Source organism: Meles meles, chromosome 15, assembly GCF_922984935.1.
Source record: "Meles meles chromosome 15, mMelMel3.1 paternal haplotype, whole genome shotgun sequence".
Classification (NCBI taxonomy): domain Eukaryota; kingdom Metazoa; phylum Chordata; class Mammalia; order Carnivora; family Mustelidae; genus Meles; species Meles meles.
The window spans coordinates 39,631,567-39,652,309 of NC_060080.1; the positions used below are offsets into that span (position 1 = coordinate 39,631,567).

General features: G+C 39.7%; 1 protein-coding gene across 4 annotated transcripts in view; it reads right to left on the bottom strand.

Moving 5' to 3' along the window:
• KDM3A (lysine demethylase 3A) overlaps positions 1-16,420 on the bottom strand; it is a 56,077-nt gene extending 39,657 nt beyond the window's left edge. For 2 of the 4 annotated variants that reach the window (XM_045979332.1, XM_045979329.1), the window contains exons 1-8: positions 16,018-16,180; positions 15,528-15,743; positions 8,028-8,183; positions 6,827-6,937; positions 3,596-3,698; positions 2,766-2,890; positions 2,404-2,476; positions 2,203-2,291 (exon numbers count right to left, since the gene is read on the bottom strand). In XM_045979332.1, coding sequence (XP_045835288.1) covers positions 2,203-2,291; positions 2,404-2,476; positions 2,766-2,890; positions 3,596-3,698; positions 6,827-6,937; positions 8,028-8,183; positions 15,528-15,713 — 843 coding nt within the window. In that variant the 5' untranslated portion in view covers positions 15,714-15,743; positions 16,018-16,180. Of the gene's footprint in view, positions 1-2,202; positions 2,292-2,403; positions 2,477-2,765; positions 2,891-3,595; positions 3,699-6,826; positions 6,938-8,027; positions 8,184-15,527; positions 15,744-16,017; positions 16,182-16,352 lie in introns of those variants that run through there. The other 2 variants (XM_045979330.1, XM_045979331.1) reach the window with 2 other exon arrangements.
• Between the last annotated feature and the right edge of the window lie 4,323 nt (positions 16,421-20,743).

The window sequence follows — 20,743 nt, forward strand, 5'->3', positions numbered from 1 at the left end:
GGGGGGTATTTTTTCATATGGAAAAATATACACAACATACTAGAAAGGAATCAAAGAGGCTATAAAAGTTTGTTTTTTAGTTTGTTTCTTTAAAGGCCTTCATGATTACACAGGAGAAAACAATTTTAAAAAAAGACAGGAGGAGGACAGGTATTCCAAAATGTGAATAGTGAGAGTTGAAAAAAGTAAGTGACATTTCTTTCCTGTTTTTCTGGATTATCTAAAAATTTTAAAGAGTAACTTTTTTTTTAATGTGAGAATCTTTATTTGACAAATAAGTGCAATATAAAGGAGAATACCTTTATAGTAACAATAATAAAACAATTTCTAAAATGCCAATATGTATCTCCAAATACGCCAAATCTATCATCCCAGTTTCCTTTAGAATGAGAATCTTAGTACAGAGTTTAAGAGCTCAAACAGGCATTTTTAAAACATCAAATTTGGTTTCTCGTTTTAGGTGCAGAAATTAAGCTCAAACAGGTCATAGGACTTATCTTCTAGCCAAAGTTTAGCTTTTTTCAAAATAGCATGTACTGTACTCAACAATCAGTTCAGCAGCACACAAAGCTACTGAGCTGGACAAAATGCTGACAGAGTTCAGAAAGACATGCTCCCTGCCCTTGAAGAGTAGGAGTCAGGCAGAGAGGATCACTTATGTATGTATATATCACCACATTTTACACATGCCTCCTTGAAGGCTATACATTTACTTGCAATTCAATTATCTGTTCCATCACTGATAAACCCGTCACTGTGAAGATCTGGCACCTCTTCCATTGGAGCTTCCCTGACCCCAGTCCTGCCTGTACCCCAGGATGATTCTTCAAAGATCCATCAGGATGCCACTTCCTATTCTCTAGCCCCTTCCTAAACACAGCATGTGGTTCTCCTTTTTATCTCACCAACTATTTACACTGATGCATTCTCCATGACAGGCTACTGCTAACAATTTATCCAATGTTGAAACCTAACAAGTTATTACTGTACTCTGTTTCTCCCTCAGCTTCTGAAACTGTGGATTACTTGAAAATATCCTCTGTGAGCTTAACTCCAACACAAGAATCACTTGCTTGACCTCCTCACTTCACAGTCCCTATCACATTACTTCTCTCTTGTAAACTTTAAGATAAAAATGAAAGCAGTAATATTAATTCCCAATAATAACCTCTTCATTCTTGCCTGAACAACCTGAGGTGAGACCTCAGGAAGGAAGAGAGAGATATTAGGTATCTTGGTTTACAAAGTTGGTTAAGTGTCGAAGTTCCTGCTGCCCAGAGGCTTAAGACTAAGGAAAGCCAATCATCTTAGCCAGTCAGATTCTGATACATTTGTGTAGCACAGTGCTTATGTTGGTTCTAGTTGATGTTATAGTCTAGTCTATCCTGACCCAGAGCCCTAGGTGCCTTAACTCTGGCCCACTCCCTATCACTTCTCCCTGCCTTCCTCCCATAAACCCCGGAGTTCCCTCTCAGGTGCTGCTAACAGTGTGAACACCAGCCTGGTCAATTTTAAAATTCTCAACTCCACATAACACAAATGCATCTGGGTACCTAAGCTGTAAAAAGTTACTTATATTGTAACAGGTTCTAAGGATTCAACTCACCTAAAAAGAGAACAGCCCTAAGTTTCCTGATCTAAATCCTGACCAATTGAGAACAGAATTAAATCCACTACTTGAACATACAGTGGCATTCATACCAACATATACTGTTCTGGGAAGAAATTAGTAACAGCTAATAACCACTTCCTTTAAGAAACTAATGTCTGTTTAACCAATCTTAACTATCAACCAAAACCTATTACTGGGGGAAGGAAAGAGTCCCATTTCAATAGGTACGCAATTTCTAAGGTTCTTTCCCTCCTCTCATGCCACACTTTCTTTCAGTTTGATACACACAACTCAGTTTACCCTCAAAAACACTCCTTATGGGTGAAACTGTCAAATCTATTGAAATTTTTCACCAAATATTTAAAAAAAAAAAAAGTGTTTTACACACACAAAAAAGTTAACCAGAAACTTATATTATCTCCATCTGCTTGAGTGCAGAAATTATGGCCAAGATCTGGAACCAGCAAAGAAGAACAGACAACACAGCACAGAATAACACAGAAGAGAGCTTTATAAACACTAACAAGCTGGCCACGCATGGTAAGAGTTAAGGAAACCTTTACATAAGTGACAAACTTAAGTCAGGTTACCTCAGAGCAAGATTTTGCTTGTTTGGAAACTAGGCTTCCATTATTCTCAGAAGACTTGCGTTTTACAGCGCCAATTCTTGTAGAATTACCTAAAATATTTAAAAATAGGTAAGTTCACTCCCCTATTTCTCTTAACATGGAAAGGAGAAAGAAGAAAGACAGGAAGGAGAACTAAGGGTTTAATCAAGTAATGTATCTTACCACATGTCACAAAGTTATCATGTACAACTTCAACATGAATCAGTGACGGATCGACAATTTTCAGTGCTGGAATCTTAAAAATAAAACAAAGATACTAAAAAACTTAAAAATAAAAAATAAACTTAAAAATAAAACAAAGATACTAAAAAACTTAAAAATGCTCAGACACATAAATTAGCTGTTAACAAGCAAAAGAAACTTCTTACAAATAATTTCTTTAAAAAAAACAATTCTCTTTTTCTACTCTAATATTTTAATATAAAGATAATAAGCTGTCTAGCTCCTGTAAGATATTATAATTCCTTTTTAGAATTATATTCCTCTGTCAAGTTATGTTACATGCAATTAGCATCATCTTTTACCTCCTCACAGTTGACTTGAAGAGTTTTTGATGCTGGGTTTCCATTTACAATGGTTGCAGAAAACCACTGAGTAGATGGGTCCAAGCTATAAATTTTTACTTCTGAACCAACTAAGTTTTTGTCACCTGAGGGGGGGGAAAAATCCTTAGAGCAATTTGCATTATTTCCCAACATACCATCATCCAGAATAGTAACTTCTCAAGTCTTTAAAAAAAGCAGTAGATAAAAATAAACATTGAAAGATACTACTATAAACACAAGAAGACAGCATTTCAGCAAAGCTGGTAGAAAATTTAAACTTTTAGGTAAATTAATAGGAAAATGGAATAAAAAGTAACAATACATGCCAACATTTATATAAGACCAAGTAGTACCAGACAACTCACTGAGCCCTAATTCACTGTCCTGTGCAGAGTTTTAGCGGATCCAAATTCAGGAACCCCAAAAGAACTGGCAAGTCTTACAAAATACTTACAACTGTGAAATTGACCAGGAAACTCACTAATATATGGGAGGATCAGGATTACTATATTCATGTTTCACTGATTTTTTAACACTGAAATTTCAAACATACCAAATTCTTTGTCAAAATACACCTGAGCTTTTTTAATATTTACCTTACTAGTTTTCACATAAGCCCTGAGCTTTCCAAATTTCAGGCGCTTTAGAATATAGAAAGTCCTTCAATCATCTATTTGCATAAGGAAACCAAAAGCAATCTCTAAAAAATTAGAAATCTCAATGAAAGAAAGATGAGGACTAAAACATACCTTCTTACAAGCTAATCACTGGTCAACTTATAAACTGTCACCAACAGTTAAGCTATATACCTTGTAAAAGATGGCTTTCATCCAAATGTTTCACAATCAAAGCTTGAAATTCTTTACTGACATTCTGATTATCCATAAGGGAAAGTCGAAGATTGTTTACATCCTGAAGAAAAGAAGAGCATTACATTTTAAGGTAACAAATAAGAAGAGCTGTTTAAATTCCAGTGGACATCTCAATCAACCTAATGTCAAAGTACTGTCATTAGCCATTTGATGGCACCAAACCACTCCAACTCCAATGAACGTAACAGGTCAAACAGTAGGAACACATTAGAAACCACAGGTACAAGGGAGACTAAAGTGAAGTCACCCCAGGCTAAGAGCATGACAAATACTATGAGTGGCTCCAAGCATAATTTTAAATACGACACAACTTTGACTATGGGAAATACAATAAGGAAACAAATTGATCAACCCATAGGAATTCCCAGGGGCAAAACACACAAACACAGAACCACATAGATATGTAACATCAATTCACTGAAACTGTTTTTAACAAATCACTTCAAACAGATTGATTTAACCTAACTAGAATTCCAAATGCACTTTTGTTTACAAATGGTTAAGGGGGGGGAAAGGGGGAGGGACAAAATCTGAAAGAACAGCCTAAGTTTTCATCAAGTCAGTTTTGAAACACTCAGTTCTTGGCAGCAGCTCCATTTTGGGCACTATTCCATAGTCTTTTGGCTTTGTGTGCACACTAAGTTACGATAAATGTATACAGAAACTGTCAATAGGAATAACCTGCCAAACACAAACTACAAAGCACAGAAGCCCTTCTAATATCAGGCCTGCACGCTTTCTTGACACTGAAATGGATGCATAGTGGCCAAAAAAAGTTCATCCATTTCTCCCACTAGGAAGACTAACTAGTCTTTCAGAGAGGCCATGCTGGAAAAATGCAGTTCTTAAGCCAAATTACATTAGACTTAACGCAGGGTCTTCAGAAGCGCTCAACGTTAATTACCAGAATGGGCCATGTGTTGGTTTTTTTTTCCCCTCATGCTGCAATTTCAAAAAATGTAAATGTGTGCTCCAATTCCTACTAAACGATAAATAGCACATTAATGGGAAGAGCCACAAATGGCTCTTAAACAAGGTAAAATGATTTTACTCTGTCTAGGAGAGTTTAAATGACAAACAGTTGACCTGAGTATTTTGTCTTTTTTCTTACCCACAGATAGATAAGTCAAATTCAATCCAAAAAACAGACCTTAAGCTTCAAATCCAACTTCTACATATGCCAAATGATTTTCAGGTTCTCTGTGCATTATTTAGGACAAGCATTCTATACTGCAGTAGTCACATCCCCCAACATAGTTTCTACAGAAGCCTAGTATAATCATCCACATCTACAAGAGAATGCCCCAGAGCACTGAACTTTGGCCCCTATTATCAGAAAAAGTCAAGATCACACATCATAATCTCCCTCAATTAATATTAATAATAGTATTCACACTGACAACCACAGTGCATCACCCTGAGAACAAATAAAAACCAACTGATCTAGCTTTTGCTTTTCCAATGTCAAGAAACAAGTTTCTACTTTGTTTCTACAAGTTCCACTTTGACTGAAAGGCTTGGACACATAAAAGATGTAAAACAGAACTGTCCAGAACACAATGCTGAGAAGAAAGAACTACTCTATCACTAAGTAAAACAAGGCATCCAAAGCCCCTCCTGTATGTTCCTTGGTCCTTAAGAGCAGGTCGTTCTTCCTTTCAAGGCAGGAAAACTATCAAAACACTGACTTGACATGACCAAAGTAACTTGCATCGGAAATTAACTTAAGCAATAGCACCTTCCCTGTTCTATTTACTTAAACAAAGTAAGGTTCAGAACGTGGACTTTGTTTTCACTTATTTTCACAATATGAAAAGGAGACTTAAGAGGGAAAGCCGGTACTTTGGGTTTTGAATACAGACACATCAATGGCAATGACCACAGGCCCGATGGCTTGTTAAATATGGCATGACTTGTTAAAACTGCCTTTTAACAAGTAAGTGACTTTAATTTTTGTACAGTCCACAGAAACATGTCAGATCACCAAACGCAAGTGGGTAAAGAGGATTAAGTTTCAAAAATGACATCTAAAAGATGAATATTACTATATGACCAACATTATTCCCAAGGAGTAATCTAGAGATAATCTGTGTTCCTGCCTCTTTCCCAACATTTTCGTAAAGAAAGTAATCACTTATATTAGCAAGACTCAAGATCCTAAATGTTACAAAGAAAAGGATGGAAGTTTTCCAAACTAAGTGGAAAGAACATGTATGTGCTCTCAATTCTCATTACTCATGATAGTTACATTTCACTAAGTCACCACAAACACTGACTTAATGAATAGTGAACCACTGCTTCTAGTGGAAAGAGAGGGTTAGGTTCCTTTGAGCCTCTTGGTTAAGTTTCATCAATCAACCTATCTACAACCATGTTTTAAGTGTATGTCTGTGGAAAACACATTAACATACACTGGTACATTATTAACCTGGAAATCACAGCCAACTGCACTATAACGCACAGCTGAATGAAATCTATCTAACATATGTATTTCCTCCCTAAGACACATCATGGCCTTCTTGCACTTAGGAACACTAGACAGCACTTCAGCACTACATTTGGTACAGTGAAACCACCAATTTAAAAAAAAAAAAAAAGGGCACAAAAATTCAGCACTAAATAGACTCAAAAAGCACATCTGTTTACAGTATGAGAGAGGAAACAAGAAGGCAAAATGAGTTACCTTATCTGACTTTATCTGGGAACACTTGTCAGGTAACTCAAATTTTTCACCACTCTGCCAATGTCTGTGAATGACCATGAAAAGTGCCCAAGTACTGATTTGGGGGTTATAAATATATTCCAGCAAGCAGGCAAAGTCTCATATAGAATACATAATAATGGCCATATGTGGATATGGATATATGTACATGTATATATACTAATGACAGTCAATCTTTTTAAAATTATTTTGGTATCATCTAGGTGTCTCCATACATAAACACAAACCATCAACTGTACTACCTCTGTCCTTCCAACCCCAAATAGACAGCACCAACCCAATGGCTAACACTAAAGGATGATGTCTAACAACTAACTGCTGATGAGATGGGTCCTTTTCTCTGTTAGGTATCTATTAGAATTAAAGCAATTAATAGCAGTATTTTAGTTCTCATTGAAAAATTTGTATTTCTATCCTTAGAGATTAATATCATTTTTATCTTTTACCTGTATAGGCTTCAGAAGGTCTTTAGAAAGAAATACTCTTTGTTGATCTCCCAGAAAGCGAACAGAGGTTATGGATCCCAAACCAGCTTTGTCCAACAGAGACTTATACACCTAGAACAAAACAAAACATTCTGGCATCACAACTGCCATCAGCATAATTCTGAAAATGGGAACTAGCAATTTTCCACACATGCAGAGAGACCAAACCATTAAGTTTTTTATTTACTGCTGGTATCTCAATAACAATGATTCATGCAACAACAAGATCGCACAATTTTCATCCAAAATCAATCATTTAAACCAGACACATATTTGGGAGTCATTAACATATAGGTCTGGGTTCAGAGATAAAGCACTTCTCTAAAATTTATGTGAAAAATTGTGTGTATACATTTTTCTGGGGCGATAGGGCCATGTTTTTAGCAAATTCTTAATAGCTGGGGGCGGTGGGGAGGATACAAAGAGCAAAATACAACTTTAACCAAAACCCTATACCACTCAAAAACCTCCGACAGCTCTTCTTACCCACAGGCAAAATCTTTACTTTGCTAGCACAGCATGCTAGGCCCTTCACAACCTGGTCAGCCTTTCAGCCACCTTCCCAGCTGTCTAAACCTGGCCCTTCTACAGTTAAAACTTGTGTCTCACAAAACCTGAATTGTCCTCTCCAGACACTGTGATCATTCTCATCATCTAACTACACCAGATTTACGATGTGGAAATGGCATAATCATGTATGGACTGCCAGCACCTTCAGAGCCAAAGAATACTATGAGTCAGAGAGAACCATGGAGATCATGAGGCCGAGACTTGGCAACCCTTGAGAGAGCCAGGCCAACAGCCAGACTTTAAGGTATACTCTCCATATTTTAAAAGCAAACAACTAATTCAAATTTTCTTAAAACTCTATGAAGGTCAAACCAAACATACATATATATGTATGCCTATATACATATGCTGACCTCTGACCTAGATAGCCCCCACATTACCTCCATCCCTAATTTTCAAGTGAAGAAAATGAGGCAGGAGAAAGTCAGGGGCCCAGAGTAACACGGTGCCTAGCAGGACTGATTCCTCTACGTTGTCACATGTCTGTACTATTATTCTCTAGAAGCCAAATATAGGCATTACATATACATCTTCCTTGCTTCACTCATAATGCATTAAATACCCTGTTCCCATAAACCCAAGAGGTACTCACTATTGCAGGCCACTGAACAACTCGTTCGGAAATTTCAGGAGACTTTCGTTCAGCCAAAACCAAGTTATGCTCTACTAAAAATGCTCTCCTTAGAAGGCTGTAGACTTCTATCCATCTTCTCTTCCTCCAAGATTCCCCATCAAACTCCACACACACCTAAACAGAAGTTTAAAAAAAAAAAGCAGATTCAGTTAACGAAAATAAACACTAAAAATGCCAAAGCTAAATTATGCCCTGATTTTCTACTTGAATCTTTATCCAAATGTGCTGTTGCTCTTTCCCACTCTTACTTCCCTTCACCGTCCACAATAAACCAACCAAACAGGTTAATCAAACCATCAAGCTTTGGCTCCCAAATAATTTTGGGAAGCAGTAGTCAAGGGTTTGCCCCAAAAGTAACTTCTAGAAACCCCACACAACAAAGAACCCCCAAGTAGAAGGTTTTTACATATGTCAGACATCAGAGCTTCAAGAATCAAAAGAAAGAAATTTGAAACCCTAAAAAAAAATACTTATTGGGCGTCACTGTAATTCTAAAATGACACTGGGAGCTTAAGATGACACCCCTCCCCTCCATCAGCATAATCCACCACTTGTTCTGAATCCCTTTGGTATGCTTAGGACTTAGCTTCACAAGGCCTAGTAGAAAGCATATCCTCAACATCTCTTTCAGTTGAATAAACTGGAGTTTGGAGTCAATGACTACTTTGCTAATTAAATACAGAAACAAACAGCTGATAAACTGACCCTAGAGTTAAACCACTTCAATTTTTTATGTAAAAATCACTATTTTTATTTGACTTAAAATCCCTTTTCTTACTAAAGAGGCCTCTCAGTTTTTGCTTCAAAGAATTAATGAACACATCAACCCTGTTCATAATTTCACAATCACATCTCTCTTTCCAACCTTTAACTGAAAAAAAGGTTTGTTAACTTCCATTCATCTGTCAGAATTCAATTTAAAAAATCCTTTCCTTTAAAAAAAAAAAAAAATCCTTTCCTCAAAGAAGCCTTCCCTTACCAAAGAGCAAACTCCCCCACCCCCCAAGAGAGTTCCCCTGGTTAACTGTACTCAAATCCCTATACTTTTCCTTCCTAGCACTTACCCACACTTTGACTTATTATTTATTTGTGTCTAACTGATTCACAGAAATTCTAATAGGTCAAAATCTAATCTGTTTTTTTTTTTTTTTAAGATTTTATTTATTTATTTGACAGACAGAGATCGCAAGTAGACAGAGAGGCAGGCAGAGAGAGAGGAGGAAGCAGGCTCTCCCGGATGCGGGGCTCGATCCCAGGACGCTGAGATCATGACCTGAACGGAAGACGGAGGCTTTATTAACCCACTGAGCCACCCAGGCGTCCCAAAATCTAATCTGTTTTTACTTACCATTGTACTTCACTGATATCCAGTCCCCAGTCAGTACTCAAAACACTTGTTAAATGAATAAATTACTCTCTGAACTGGCCTCTTACTTTCTATTACTCTCGACCATTCAGCAGGTAGGACATTCCCAACTGGTATACCACTAGTTTCAATCCCAAACCTTTTCCAGTTTTATGGCTTTATGATATCAATCTTTAAAAATCAGTGAAAATTTACAACCCATCCTACCCTTCTCCCCCAACAGTAAAATCTGCATCCCTAACTTTCAGGCAACTTCCCCAGAGAAGTTGCGTATCTTCTTGGTATGGCAGGCTTTTAATCTTGCAGTTATCCCAGAATCCATACAGATGGTGAGCACTTACTATGCGACAAGGCCCTGTTACACTCTCCTTGGTTCTATGCATTCCATCCATCACTATACCCAACCAAATGGTCCTTCACAGAACTGGTTGGAGACTGCTCATCTTCCTGCCTCCCCAGCCACAGAATACAGGTCCTTTGATAGCTCCCCTAAACTGGATAGTCCTTCTGCCCCACATCACATCAACCTCAATCCCACACTAGATTTAGATGAGTTTTCCCATCTACGAGATGTAATAGGAATGAGCATATACAACCTACAGCACCAGTGAAATCTGGATTTGAATCCCAGCTATGCTGTAGCTTTTTTAGAATGATTTTACCTGCATAAAAATATACATAGCATTACAAAGAAAACCAATTAGTCTGCATGCCAGGTTAAGAAACCTTGCTTAAATCCAAGCAGCTTGAAACTGGTTTTGCTAGCTCCAAAATGAAATTATTAATACCTACCCCTCACTGAATTGTTTGGTAAAATTTTAAGACAAGGTAAGTAAATTATCTGGCAAGGAGATAAGGCAGTTTTAAGACTTTCATGGTAATTCAAATCTTATCAGGGTATCAGTTCGGTTAGGAATGGGGGGAAAGAAGATCCTGAACATGACTGTCCAAGATCTATTCAGAAAGAAAGAATGAATGAATGAATTAAGATCTTTAGGGACGCCTGGGTGGGTCAGTCAGTTAAGCCACTGCCTTCGGCTCAGGTCATGATCCAGGGTCCTGGGATGTAGTCCCACATCAGGCTCCTTGCTCAGCAGGGAGCCTGCTTCTCTCTCCACCTCTGCCTGCCACTGCCCGCTTGTGTGCTCTCGGTTTCTCTCTCTGACAAATAAATAAATAAAATCTTAAAAAAAAAAAAGAATTAAGATCTTTAGCAGCTTTCCAAAACTTAAGCAACATCACAATTCTTATCACATCACTAATCTAGAAAGCTTATGATCAACCCAAAACCAAAAATTTAGACAGGGCCCCTTCTTTATATCCCAATTTTTGAGCGATTCAAAAATCAAGTTTAACTCCTTAAAAATAACTTAGTTTATAACTTCAGAGTATTAGGTTGCATTGGTCAAATACTCACATTAACTTTACTTTGAGAACAGGTGACTTTTTAAAAAAATATAATGAAACCAACAAGTTGTAAGCCCTCCTCATTCTTTCAAAAGTTTCCTATCATAACCACAAATGTCTCTCATTTGTGCCTTGAAACCTAAGGCGTATATATAAGGGACCCCCTCCCCAAGCCTCCTATGCAAAAATTTCTATAAAAAGATGTCTCGGTGGCTCAGTGGGTTAAGCATCTAACTCTTGCTTGCTTTTGACTCAGGTCACGATCTCTGGGTTGTGAGACAGAGCACCACACTGGGCTCCTGCATTAGGCATGGAGCCTGCTTGTGATTCTCTCTCTCTCTCTCTCTGCGCCCCGGCCCCAAAAGGACACCAATAAAAATTCAAATGCAGAGGAACTAAAGTGACCTGACCAAGCTTCTGCAAGATTATTGATGTAACTAGTTCTCATTTAAATTGTGTTATTCCCCTCATGGTCCTTTGGTACACAAAGTAGATGTTATTTATGCTGTCTGATTCCAAAGGCCAAAAAGAGGCCAATTATGATTTGCTCCCTACAATTTCCAAACCTACTCTTCTTTTAGTAGGATATTTTATAAATGTGTACCTTATTAGCCTATTAAATATCTGGACCAGATGAGTATTTCAAGTTATTTCAAGTTAATTTTTCCCCAACAGAAAATCTTTTTAATACATGAGTATATATCTAATCAAGCTAATCTCAAAACCTCCCACCACCTAAAATCCCACAGTCTCACATTCAATTATAGGGGTAAACAGATTTTATTCCACAGGTAGGGATTTCTCATTTTACATGGTTTGACTAGCAGCAGAATTCCAATTGTATCTAAGGCTGAAAAGTCTAGGCATTGGTCAAGGCACCCAACTGCAAAGGGAATTTTAACAGCAAGAAATAGTACACAAGAGGTGGCAAGTACTACTTATCTGCTACTTAGGGATATCCTTAAGAACTAAGAAGCGGCAGAAGATTCAAGTATAAGTTACATTCAAAGAAAGGAAACTGGAAAACACTCAGGTAACAAGTTGAGGAAGAAAGACATTCCCAACATGCACAATGAATGAAGCCACCTGTCTCACACTCAAATAGAAAAGTAAGTTAAAAAGACATTCTTATAACCATACTAATAAAGATTTGCTGTTATTCTAGAGCAAGAGGATGCCACTGCTCCATTAGTAGATTATTTCTAAAACTGCTTTTCAATGTAGAATAATTGTGATTTCTTCCACTTATTCATTCAAATATTTCAGCAAATACTACATGCCAAGTAGTGTTCTAAGTGCTAAAGATTTAAAGGCCCACAAAACATAGTGCTTTAATCTCACTGAATTTTAAAGCCCAGTGTTTAAGATCTAGAGACAAACTTAGGCAAGTTATTTAATTTCTTTAAGCCTCAATTTCTTTTTTTTTTTTTAAGATTTTTATTTATTTATTTGAGAGACAGAGATCACAAGTAGGCAGAGAGGCAGACAGAAAGGGAGAAGCAGGCTCCCTGCTGAGCAGAGAGCCCAATGCGGGGCTGATCCCAGGACTCTGGGATCATGACCCGAGCCGAAGGCAGAGGCCTTAACCCACTGAGCCACCCAGGTGCCCGTAAGCCTCAATTTCTAACACTAAAAAATGTGGTTCACCATCTAGAATATTTGTGAGAATTAAATAAAGTGCCACATAATAGCATTTAATCATTATTATGTCTTCATCCTGTCTTTTTGTAATCAACAACTAGACACATTGTATCTGAGTGAGTGACTTTGTTATAAAGTCTCTCTCGAGGTGAAACAAAGTTAACAAGCCTTGGCCTCATTAACATCATCCTCAACTAACAGCAAATCAGTCTAGACAAACTTGTACTTCTAATACCAAACCAGCTGCATACACTTGAATTTTATTCATTTATATTCGTCTTAGACCTCAGTCCCACTCCACCCCCCAAAACTTAATACATTAAGCCCGACTGTAAGCATGGTCTTTGTTACTTACTAGCTCCCGCCTGCATTTGCCCAAGCACAATTTGGTTCCAGTTTTTTAAAATTCTATGTTTTTGCTAATACAATATGCCCTTAAAATTTAAACCATCTGGTACTCAATGAAGGAACATAATGATAGGTCACCTGGGAGGCTCAGTCAGTTAAGTGCCTGCCTTCGGCTCAAGTCATGATCCAAGGGTCCTGGTATTGAGTCCCGCATTCGGCTCCAGTCCCGCACTGGGCTTCCTGCCCTGCAGGGAGTCTGCTTCTCCCTCAACCCCTACTCCCACTCATTTTCTCAATCTCTCTCTCTCTCTCTCAAATAAATTAAATCTTAAAAAAAAAAAAGGAAATAATGACAAGCCATGGTTAGATAAAAAAAAAAATCAAGTAATTTGTACCTTACATGAAGACTGAATTACAAAGTCTGCAAGTAAGCCAAAAATAAAATATAGTTAAAATTGTTCTTCAAATGAAAATCCCTTGAGGCGCCAGGGTGGCTCAGTGGGTTAGCCTCTGGCTTCGGCTCAGGTCATTGATCTCAGGGTCCTGGGATCAAGCCCCGCATTGGGCTCTCTGCTCAGCAGGAGCCTGCTTCCCCCCCTCTCTCTGCCTGCCTCTCTGCCTACTTGTGATCTCTGTCAAATAAAAAAAATCGTAAAAAAAAAGAAAAGAAAAGAAAAAGAAAATCCCTGTTTATCTTCAGGTGAGGCACCTTAGTGCAAAGGAGAAGATACAGTCAAACCTGGATTCAAATCCTCCCTCCATCACTGAGTAGCTAATTACACAAATCTGGACAAGACTCCTTTCCAAAACCTATCTTCTCATTCTAAAAACGAAGATACTACCACCACCTCAAAGATTGGGGGTGGCAAAAAAGTGGAGATTAAAAGGAATACCCCAAAAGGACCTCCTGGACTGTCTTCCTAATCCACCGGGTCTATAATTAGGTCCTGCTGGGGAAGAAAATACCTCTACTCTGTCATCGTCTGCCAAAGAACTAAAGACTTAAATCTTGTTTCCATTCAAATCAGATAAAAACAAACACACGAGAAACTTTTACTTGGCAGGTGAAATAAACCACAACTACTACAACTGATATCTGGTACACAAAGCCCACTTTACGGAAAAAGATTATTAGCCTGAAACAAACAGGTTGGCCATCTTTTTACTACACCGCTTTCCTTATATAACAGCAAAACCTGGTTTGCTGGGAGGAATAAAAAGGAGGAGAAAAACCAAACTTCACAGTGTATGACAGGAGTCCTTTTGTGGCAAAGGGAGCATAAAAGAAAAGATGGTGGGCTCAAGTATCAAAACTTCTCAGAACATGGGCCATGCCAATTTCTAGGTATATGACTTTGGTAAAATACTTAATCTCCCCCAATCCTAATAGTTGTCTGTAAAATGCAGCAGTGTCAGGACCTACTCCCAAAGAGATGCATAAGGACTGATAAGATCATGGCTATGAAGTGTTCAGCAGGATGCCTGGCATGTGTGTAAGTGCTCAACAGTCACTCCTCCTTTTCAACAGGAAGACAAGGCACACTGGAAGTTTTAAAAACATATGACCAGATATCCTTTTTCAACAACCCTTTGAAGACTAAACTAGTTTGGGCATATACTATCACCTCAAAGTGTCTAAATGAACAGTGTGTCAGAAATCAACACGTATGCAACTGCCAGTGCTAAAATTTGTTCCCCAATTGGAACACTGTTTTCAAGAAAAAGCAGTAACGATCCAGTGAAGATGACAAAACATATCCACTATCCAGGGTGGAAATCTCTCCTAACAAGCTTCCTTCAAGTTATTACCACTTTGGAGTCTTTGTTAGGGACCTTTCTCCAGCTATTTTTTGCACAAAGGAGTCTCTGTTGGTAGAACAGCTCCCTTACTGGTTGTTCCCAAACAATCCTTTGCCACCAATACTTCTACTAGAAGTACAATTAGAATTCATCTCTTTTTGAAAAGATCAAACTGAAAAAGGTTCTGAATGTCATTCTGATTAAATATCACTGTCCATACTTGTTCCCGTTTCTCTCCCTCCCCCCTCCAAGGTGGAATATTTCAAAGCCATTCCTCTAACACACCATATAAGGGGTTGGCCCACCCCTGTCCTCCATATATGGTCAAAGCCCACACCTACCTACAGGCTCATCACAGGCGACCAGGAACCCACTTCCACCCTGACCCACCATATACGGAAAAGTACCCACCCTAATATGCCAAAGAGAACTAAGCTCCTCCCTCTTCACTCACTTCATTTCTATCAAGTCTGAAAGTTTAACAAGTTGGGTGAAGAAATTAAGAGGCGCAAACAAAAAAACCACCTGGAAGCGCTAGCCCTCAATTCTTAATGATTCCTAACATCATTTACTTGACCAACCTAATATTAACAATACTCCTCCTTCGCAGAAATAATCATACAGTCCTCGTAGGGCACAGCGCGGACAGTAACGAAGCGTGTCTGAGCAACCCCAAGGCCGTCATTAAACACAGGCAACTGTAGGCCAAACACAAACACACCTCGGTTCTACACAACCGTTTCAAAGACTTCCAAGGTCTAGTTTTCTGCACCTTCAGATCAGATGCCAACTTTCTGGTCGCCCTTTTCAGAAGAGGGGAGGAGGCCCCCCACTGACTGTCTCGTTACCAAGGTAACTACAAAACGTCCGACAGCTGAAGCCCGGGCGGATTTTACCTTCAGGTCCTTCTTGGTAACGTCGGTGTGGGAGACGGCTCGAATGGTCCCCGAAAGCCAGGGCCACTCGGCGACGCGCTCCACGTCCCAGCTGTCGTGGCTGCCGTCGCTGCCGTCGGCTGCGGACAGACTGAGGAATCGCTTCCCCACCAATACTGGCCAACTTTCTCCGAGCGTGAGCACCATGGTTTCCACGCCTGCAGGAAGGGCTCCTCCCTGCAAAAATACAAATACAAAATGCAACGGGGGCTGTCGGTGGGAGGGCGCCGGGAAGAGAGGACGCGGGGGAAGCGGGGGCGGAGGGATGGGTCCCAACCCAGCTCGAAGCACCAGACCCCAGGCGGCCGCGACGGCGGTCGGTGCGAGGGAGGACCCAACACCCGATCTCTGCACCGGCGCCCTCCCCCGCCCCCCGAATCCCTCCCCCACCGCAAACACGGGCCCAAGCGCCGCGTGACCCCCGTTCTCCCAAGTTTCGCTTTTTCAAAACCTTAAAACCTGAACGCAGAGGGAGTGAGGGGAGAATTATTTCACAGCTTAACTGGATTCTAAAGTGCTCGCCCCCCACCCTGGGAAAGAAAAGGCCAGAAGCGAGAGCTCGTCCGGGGCGGCCGCGTCCCCGCCCCGGGCGGCCCCGAGGGAGGGGTGAGCCCGAGGTTCCGCACTTGCCCCGCCGCCCCGCCCCGATACAGCGCTTTCCCGGCGGCCGACCCCCGGGCGTCCCTCGCCCCAGCCTGCGCCACGGAGCGGGGGCGACACGGCCGCGGGCTCGGCGCCTTCATCTTTCTTCCTCCTCTTCCCTCAGCGAGGCCGCGGCGCTCTTACCCCGCCTCCTGCCTCCCTGAGTCACCGGCGGCGGCCGCCGTTTCCAGCCGCCCAGCTCTAGCTCTGACTTGGTTCAAGAGCTCTCACAAGACACGCACAGCCTCTCAGGTCCGCCCCCTCGGAGCCGCTTCCGCCCGTCATTGGCCTAGTCCAAGAAGCTGGGCGAGGCTCGTGGGTAAATAACCTATCGCCATTGGCCGGCCTGGCGCAGGCGGGGCGAGAGAAAAAAACAATTCCTTGGCTGCCTCCTCCCTCTCCCCTCCCCCTTCCGACTCCCGGACGACCCCCATTAGGTTAAAGTACACAGAGCGTAAGCGAGAGATCCCTCCGCCACAGCCATTCTTTCCATTTGTTGCCTACGGTATGCAAAAAAGTCCCACGAAATCGCTTATCAACTTTATCGCCCAGAGAAAAATTGCAGGGGTACAAAGATAAGACTGAGTGACGAGCCCCAGGATTGTATGTGCCTATTGGATTGCTCTTCAATTGCGTAGGCTGTCGACGGAAAATGGGCTTTCCACTTGGCGGAAGAATCTCACAGGAAAGGGGTGAGGGCCGTGCAGAGTCAGCGGGGGAGGGAAGGGACGGGAACGTGCGGTTTCAAGCGTACTCAGCTAGAGGGAGGAGCCACTGGGCTCTGGAGGCTCTTGCGCAGGCGCTTCACAAAGCAGAGGCTGGAGTTTGGGCTGCTGGGCGAAATGGCCGCGGGAGGCGCAGGCGCACGTGGTGTTATTCGTGGAACCTCTAAAGTCCGCCATTTTGAAGGAAAAATGAAGAAAGGCATGGAGTCATTGGGAAATGACGTTCTTTGAATCTAGAGCAGAAGAGGACGTTCAGTACAATGCAGAATGGGATTTTTTTTTTTTAATGGAAAGGCAAGTTGAGAAGATGTTCTGAGTCTTAGAGAAATTGAAAAACTAGATGAAGGCCATAATGATGCAAGAAATATGAAGAGGTGACTTTGAAGGACAAAGGAGATAAAAGATGGTTGTGTCTTTTGGACCTTAAGTTTTTTGATTGAATAAAGAAGAATGGAACGAAGCAATTGAGGACCTCTTAAAGGCTAGAGCTTGACATGGCATCACATTTAATCCTCAAGATTAAATGAAAATTAAGTGAAGAATGCAAAGTCCCAATTTTACAAGTGTGAAAACTGAGAATCAAAAAAATGTCAGAGGGATTATAGATAACAGTGTTGAGTTTTCACATATATATTCTGAATATGTAACACTAAGTAAATTTTAAAATCTAAATATAAACTGAAAAATTAAATTGTATTTATAATTTGCATTATAATTATAAAGGGGGGTGGGGAATGGAAGAAAGAAAACCTATCCAGTCCAACAAAAGTCAGGAATGAAAATAAGAAAAGAAAAACAAACTTGATGGAGTATAATAAATAGAAAAAAATAAGACGAGAAAAATAAGTCCAAACATCAGTATTTACAATAAATATAAATGGGTTAATTTTACTCATAAATTAAAAAGACACACTTAATTTTTAAAAAATCCGGGTGTAACTTGACCGAAGGGTAACTCCAACAATGACACAGAAAGCTTGAAAATATTAAGTTAAAAGATTTACTAATTAAATGGTGATAGAAGGAAAGCAATAAAGCAATGTTAATATAATTGAAAAGCATCAAAAGAGAAAAGGGATTTTATATTAATAAAGGATAAACTCCACAAAGATAATATACATTCCTATACTATTGTCACTCTGAGAACATAGCTAAGACTAAATATTAGGATTATGGGAAATTTTTGACAATATATCTACCCCATAAATAGGCATCTCTGATTTTAAAAACAAGTGGGGGTATGGAGGACTTTGATTACATAATTAACCATTAATTTGAAAAACAGGGGGATAAGTTCTACCAAGGTTCAAAGAACATGTAATTGCTATGTTGTATTTGTGGTTCCAGAACATAAGAAAGATGAAAAAATACCTGAAGCACTTTTTATTCAAGATTTTATTTCTTTATTTGACAGAGCAAGAGCATAAGCAGGGGAGCAGCAGGCAGGCAGAGCAGGAGGAAGAAGCAGGCTCCCCGCTGAGGAGGGCGCTCACTGCAGAACTGGATCCCAAGACCCTGGGATCATGACCTGTGCCAAAAGCAGACAATCAGCTGAGCCACCCAGGTGCCCCTGAAGCATTTTTTAAAACTTGCAAAAACCTATTATCAAATCTGACTCAGGAGAATACAAAAAAGGAAAAGTTTACATCAGTGAGGTTCACGAATGTAAATGGAAATTTATAAATAACATATCAGCAAATTGGGGTGCTTGGGTGACTCGGTCAGTTAAGTAGCTGCCTTAAGCTTGAGTCATGATCTCAGGGTCCTGGGATTGAACCCAGAGTTAGGATCTCCCCCCCCCCGGGGGGGGGGGAGTCTTCTCCCTCTCCTTCCACCTCTTCCCCAGTTTGTGTGTGCACTTGCTCTCTCAAATAAATAAAAATTTTTTAAAAAATCAAATCAAAGTCAGTATTTTTAAAAAATAATCATGATGGTTATTTAGGATTATATGAATACACAAGGATATTTCAAGATTAGAAAATTACTGCAATTCACCAAAACAGGTTAAAAGAGAAAAATCATATGTTCATTTTCACAGAGGCTAAAAAGACCATACATTCATATTGAACACTGAACTGCCTAGAATGTTAGGAATGTTAAGAGACACACATATTTAATACTAATTATTTTTAAAATAATGTTAAAGTTCCCAGAAACCTATGAATATAAGATATCTACCCTAGAAAAACATCCAGGCATGTGAACTAGGAAACATCCATAAGTTTGTTCATTTCAACATTGTTTCTGGTTGTGAAAGTTTAAAATAATCTAAATGTACTTCATTTGGGAAATGAATAAATGGAGTGTGACACATCTAATAGAAAGCTGTAGAGCATTTGCAAAAAAGTGAAATATATTTCTATTTTTTTAATGAAATATATTTCAATGTACCAAGAAGGATAGATTAGCAAACACATTTTGGATGAAAAAGAAAGTTGTATTTGGTAATATTTGAAAATGTACACAAATAACACTATAAATGTTTTATGAACATACTTAAACTCCTGATAATAGTTACTGGTATTGGTCAAAAGTGATTTAGCATTATTTGTAATTCTCTCATTTTTATAAAGCAAATGCATTCAAATGTTACTTTCAAAAGTTAATTTTTTTTAAAGTTTTATTTATTTATCTTAGAGAGCATGAGCAGGAGGAGAGGCACAGGGTGAGAGAGAATCCACAAGCAGACTCCCCTGCAATTGGAGAGCCCAACATGGGGCTGGATCCCAGGACTCCGAGATCATGACCTAAGCCAAAACCAAGAGTTGGCCACCCAAATGACTGAGCCTGCCAGGTGTCCCTGAAAGTTAATTTCCAAATCCTCTGAACAGTATCTACTACATTAACACCCAAGAGCATTTGTGCCAAATTGTTAGGGCTAAGAGTCCAAGAGGTGGTGCAATAAAAGATCAAACAAAAATCGAAAGAATTCCTATTTCTTAAGCATCAATTAGAACATATGATAGAAAGAAAAAAAAATCTATGACCCTGAAAACTGAAAGTACCTAAGGAAAAAAACATAAGATGAAATCAATAAAATGTATATGATGAAAACTGTAAGACTTTCCTGACAGGCATAAAAGAAGATTTGAAAAGTTCTGTCTCCTTATATGACTTTGTAAAAATACCATTACTTCTTACAGTTAACTACAATATCAGTGAATGAAAGATTCAAAACAGAAATATAAAATTGTTGAGAACACAGAAAGAGATCCATGTATATATAAAAATTATTTTATGATTAACAGATATTTCAAATGAGTGTAAATAAGCTATTCAATATATGCTTTAGTGTCTACTGGTTATATGGATCAAAGAGCTAAATAAAAATAATTAAAATTTCTTTCCCTTTCCTTCCCCCTCCTCTTTCCCTTCCTCTTCCTAAACATTTCAGTCCTAAAGGCAGTAGGAATGCAGACCAAAGCACATTTTCATAAGGACAGGCTGCCTGGCATGGAATGATTGAACTAGAAAGAGTAAGGAATTGTAGCCTCACATGGGGAGGGAGAGCTCAAGTGAGGTGAGAAGGGTAGACACACAGAAGATGACCAAAAGGGGTGCCTGGGTGGCTCAGTGGGTTAAAGCCTCTGCCTTCAGCTCAGGTCATGATCCCAAGGTCCTGGGATAGAGCCCTGCATCCAGCCCTGCATTGGGCTCTCTGCTTGGCAGGGAGCCTGCTTCCCGCTCCCCCCCATCTCCTGCTGTGCTCTCTTTCTGCCTGCCTCTCTGCCTACTTGTGATCTCTGTCTGTAAAATAAATAAATAAGATCTTAAAAAAAAGAAAGAGAGAAAGAAAAAAGAAGATGACCA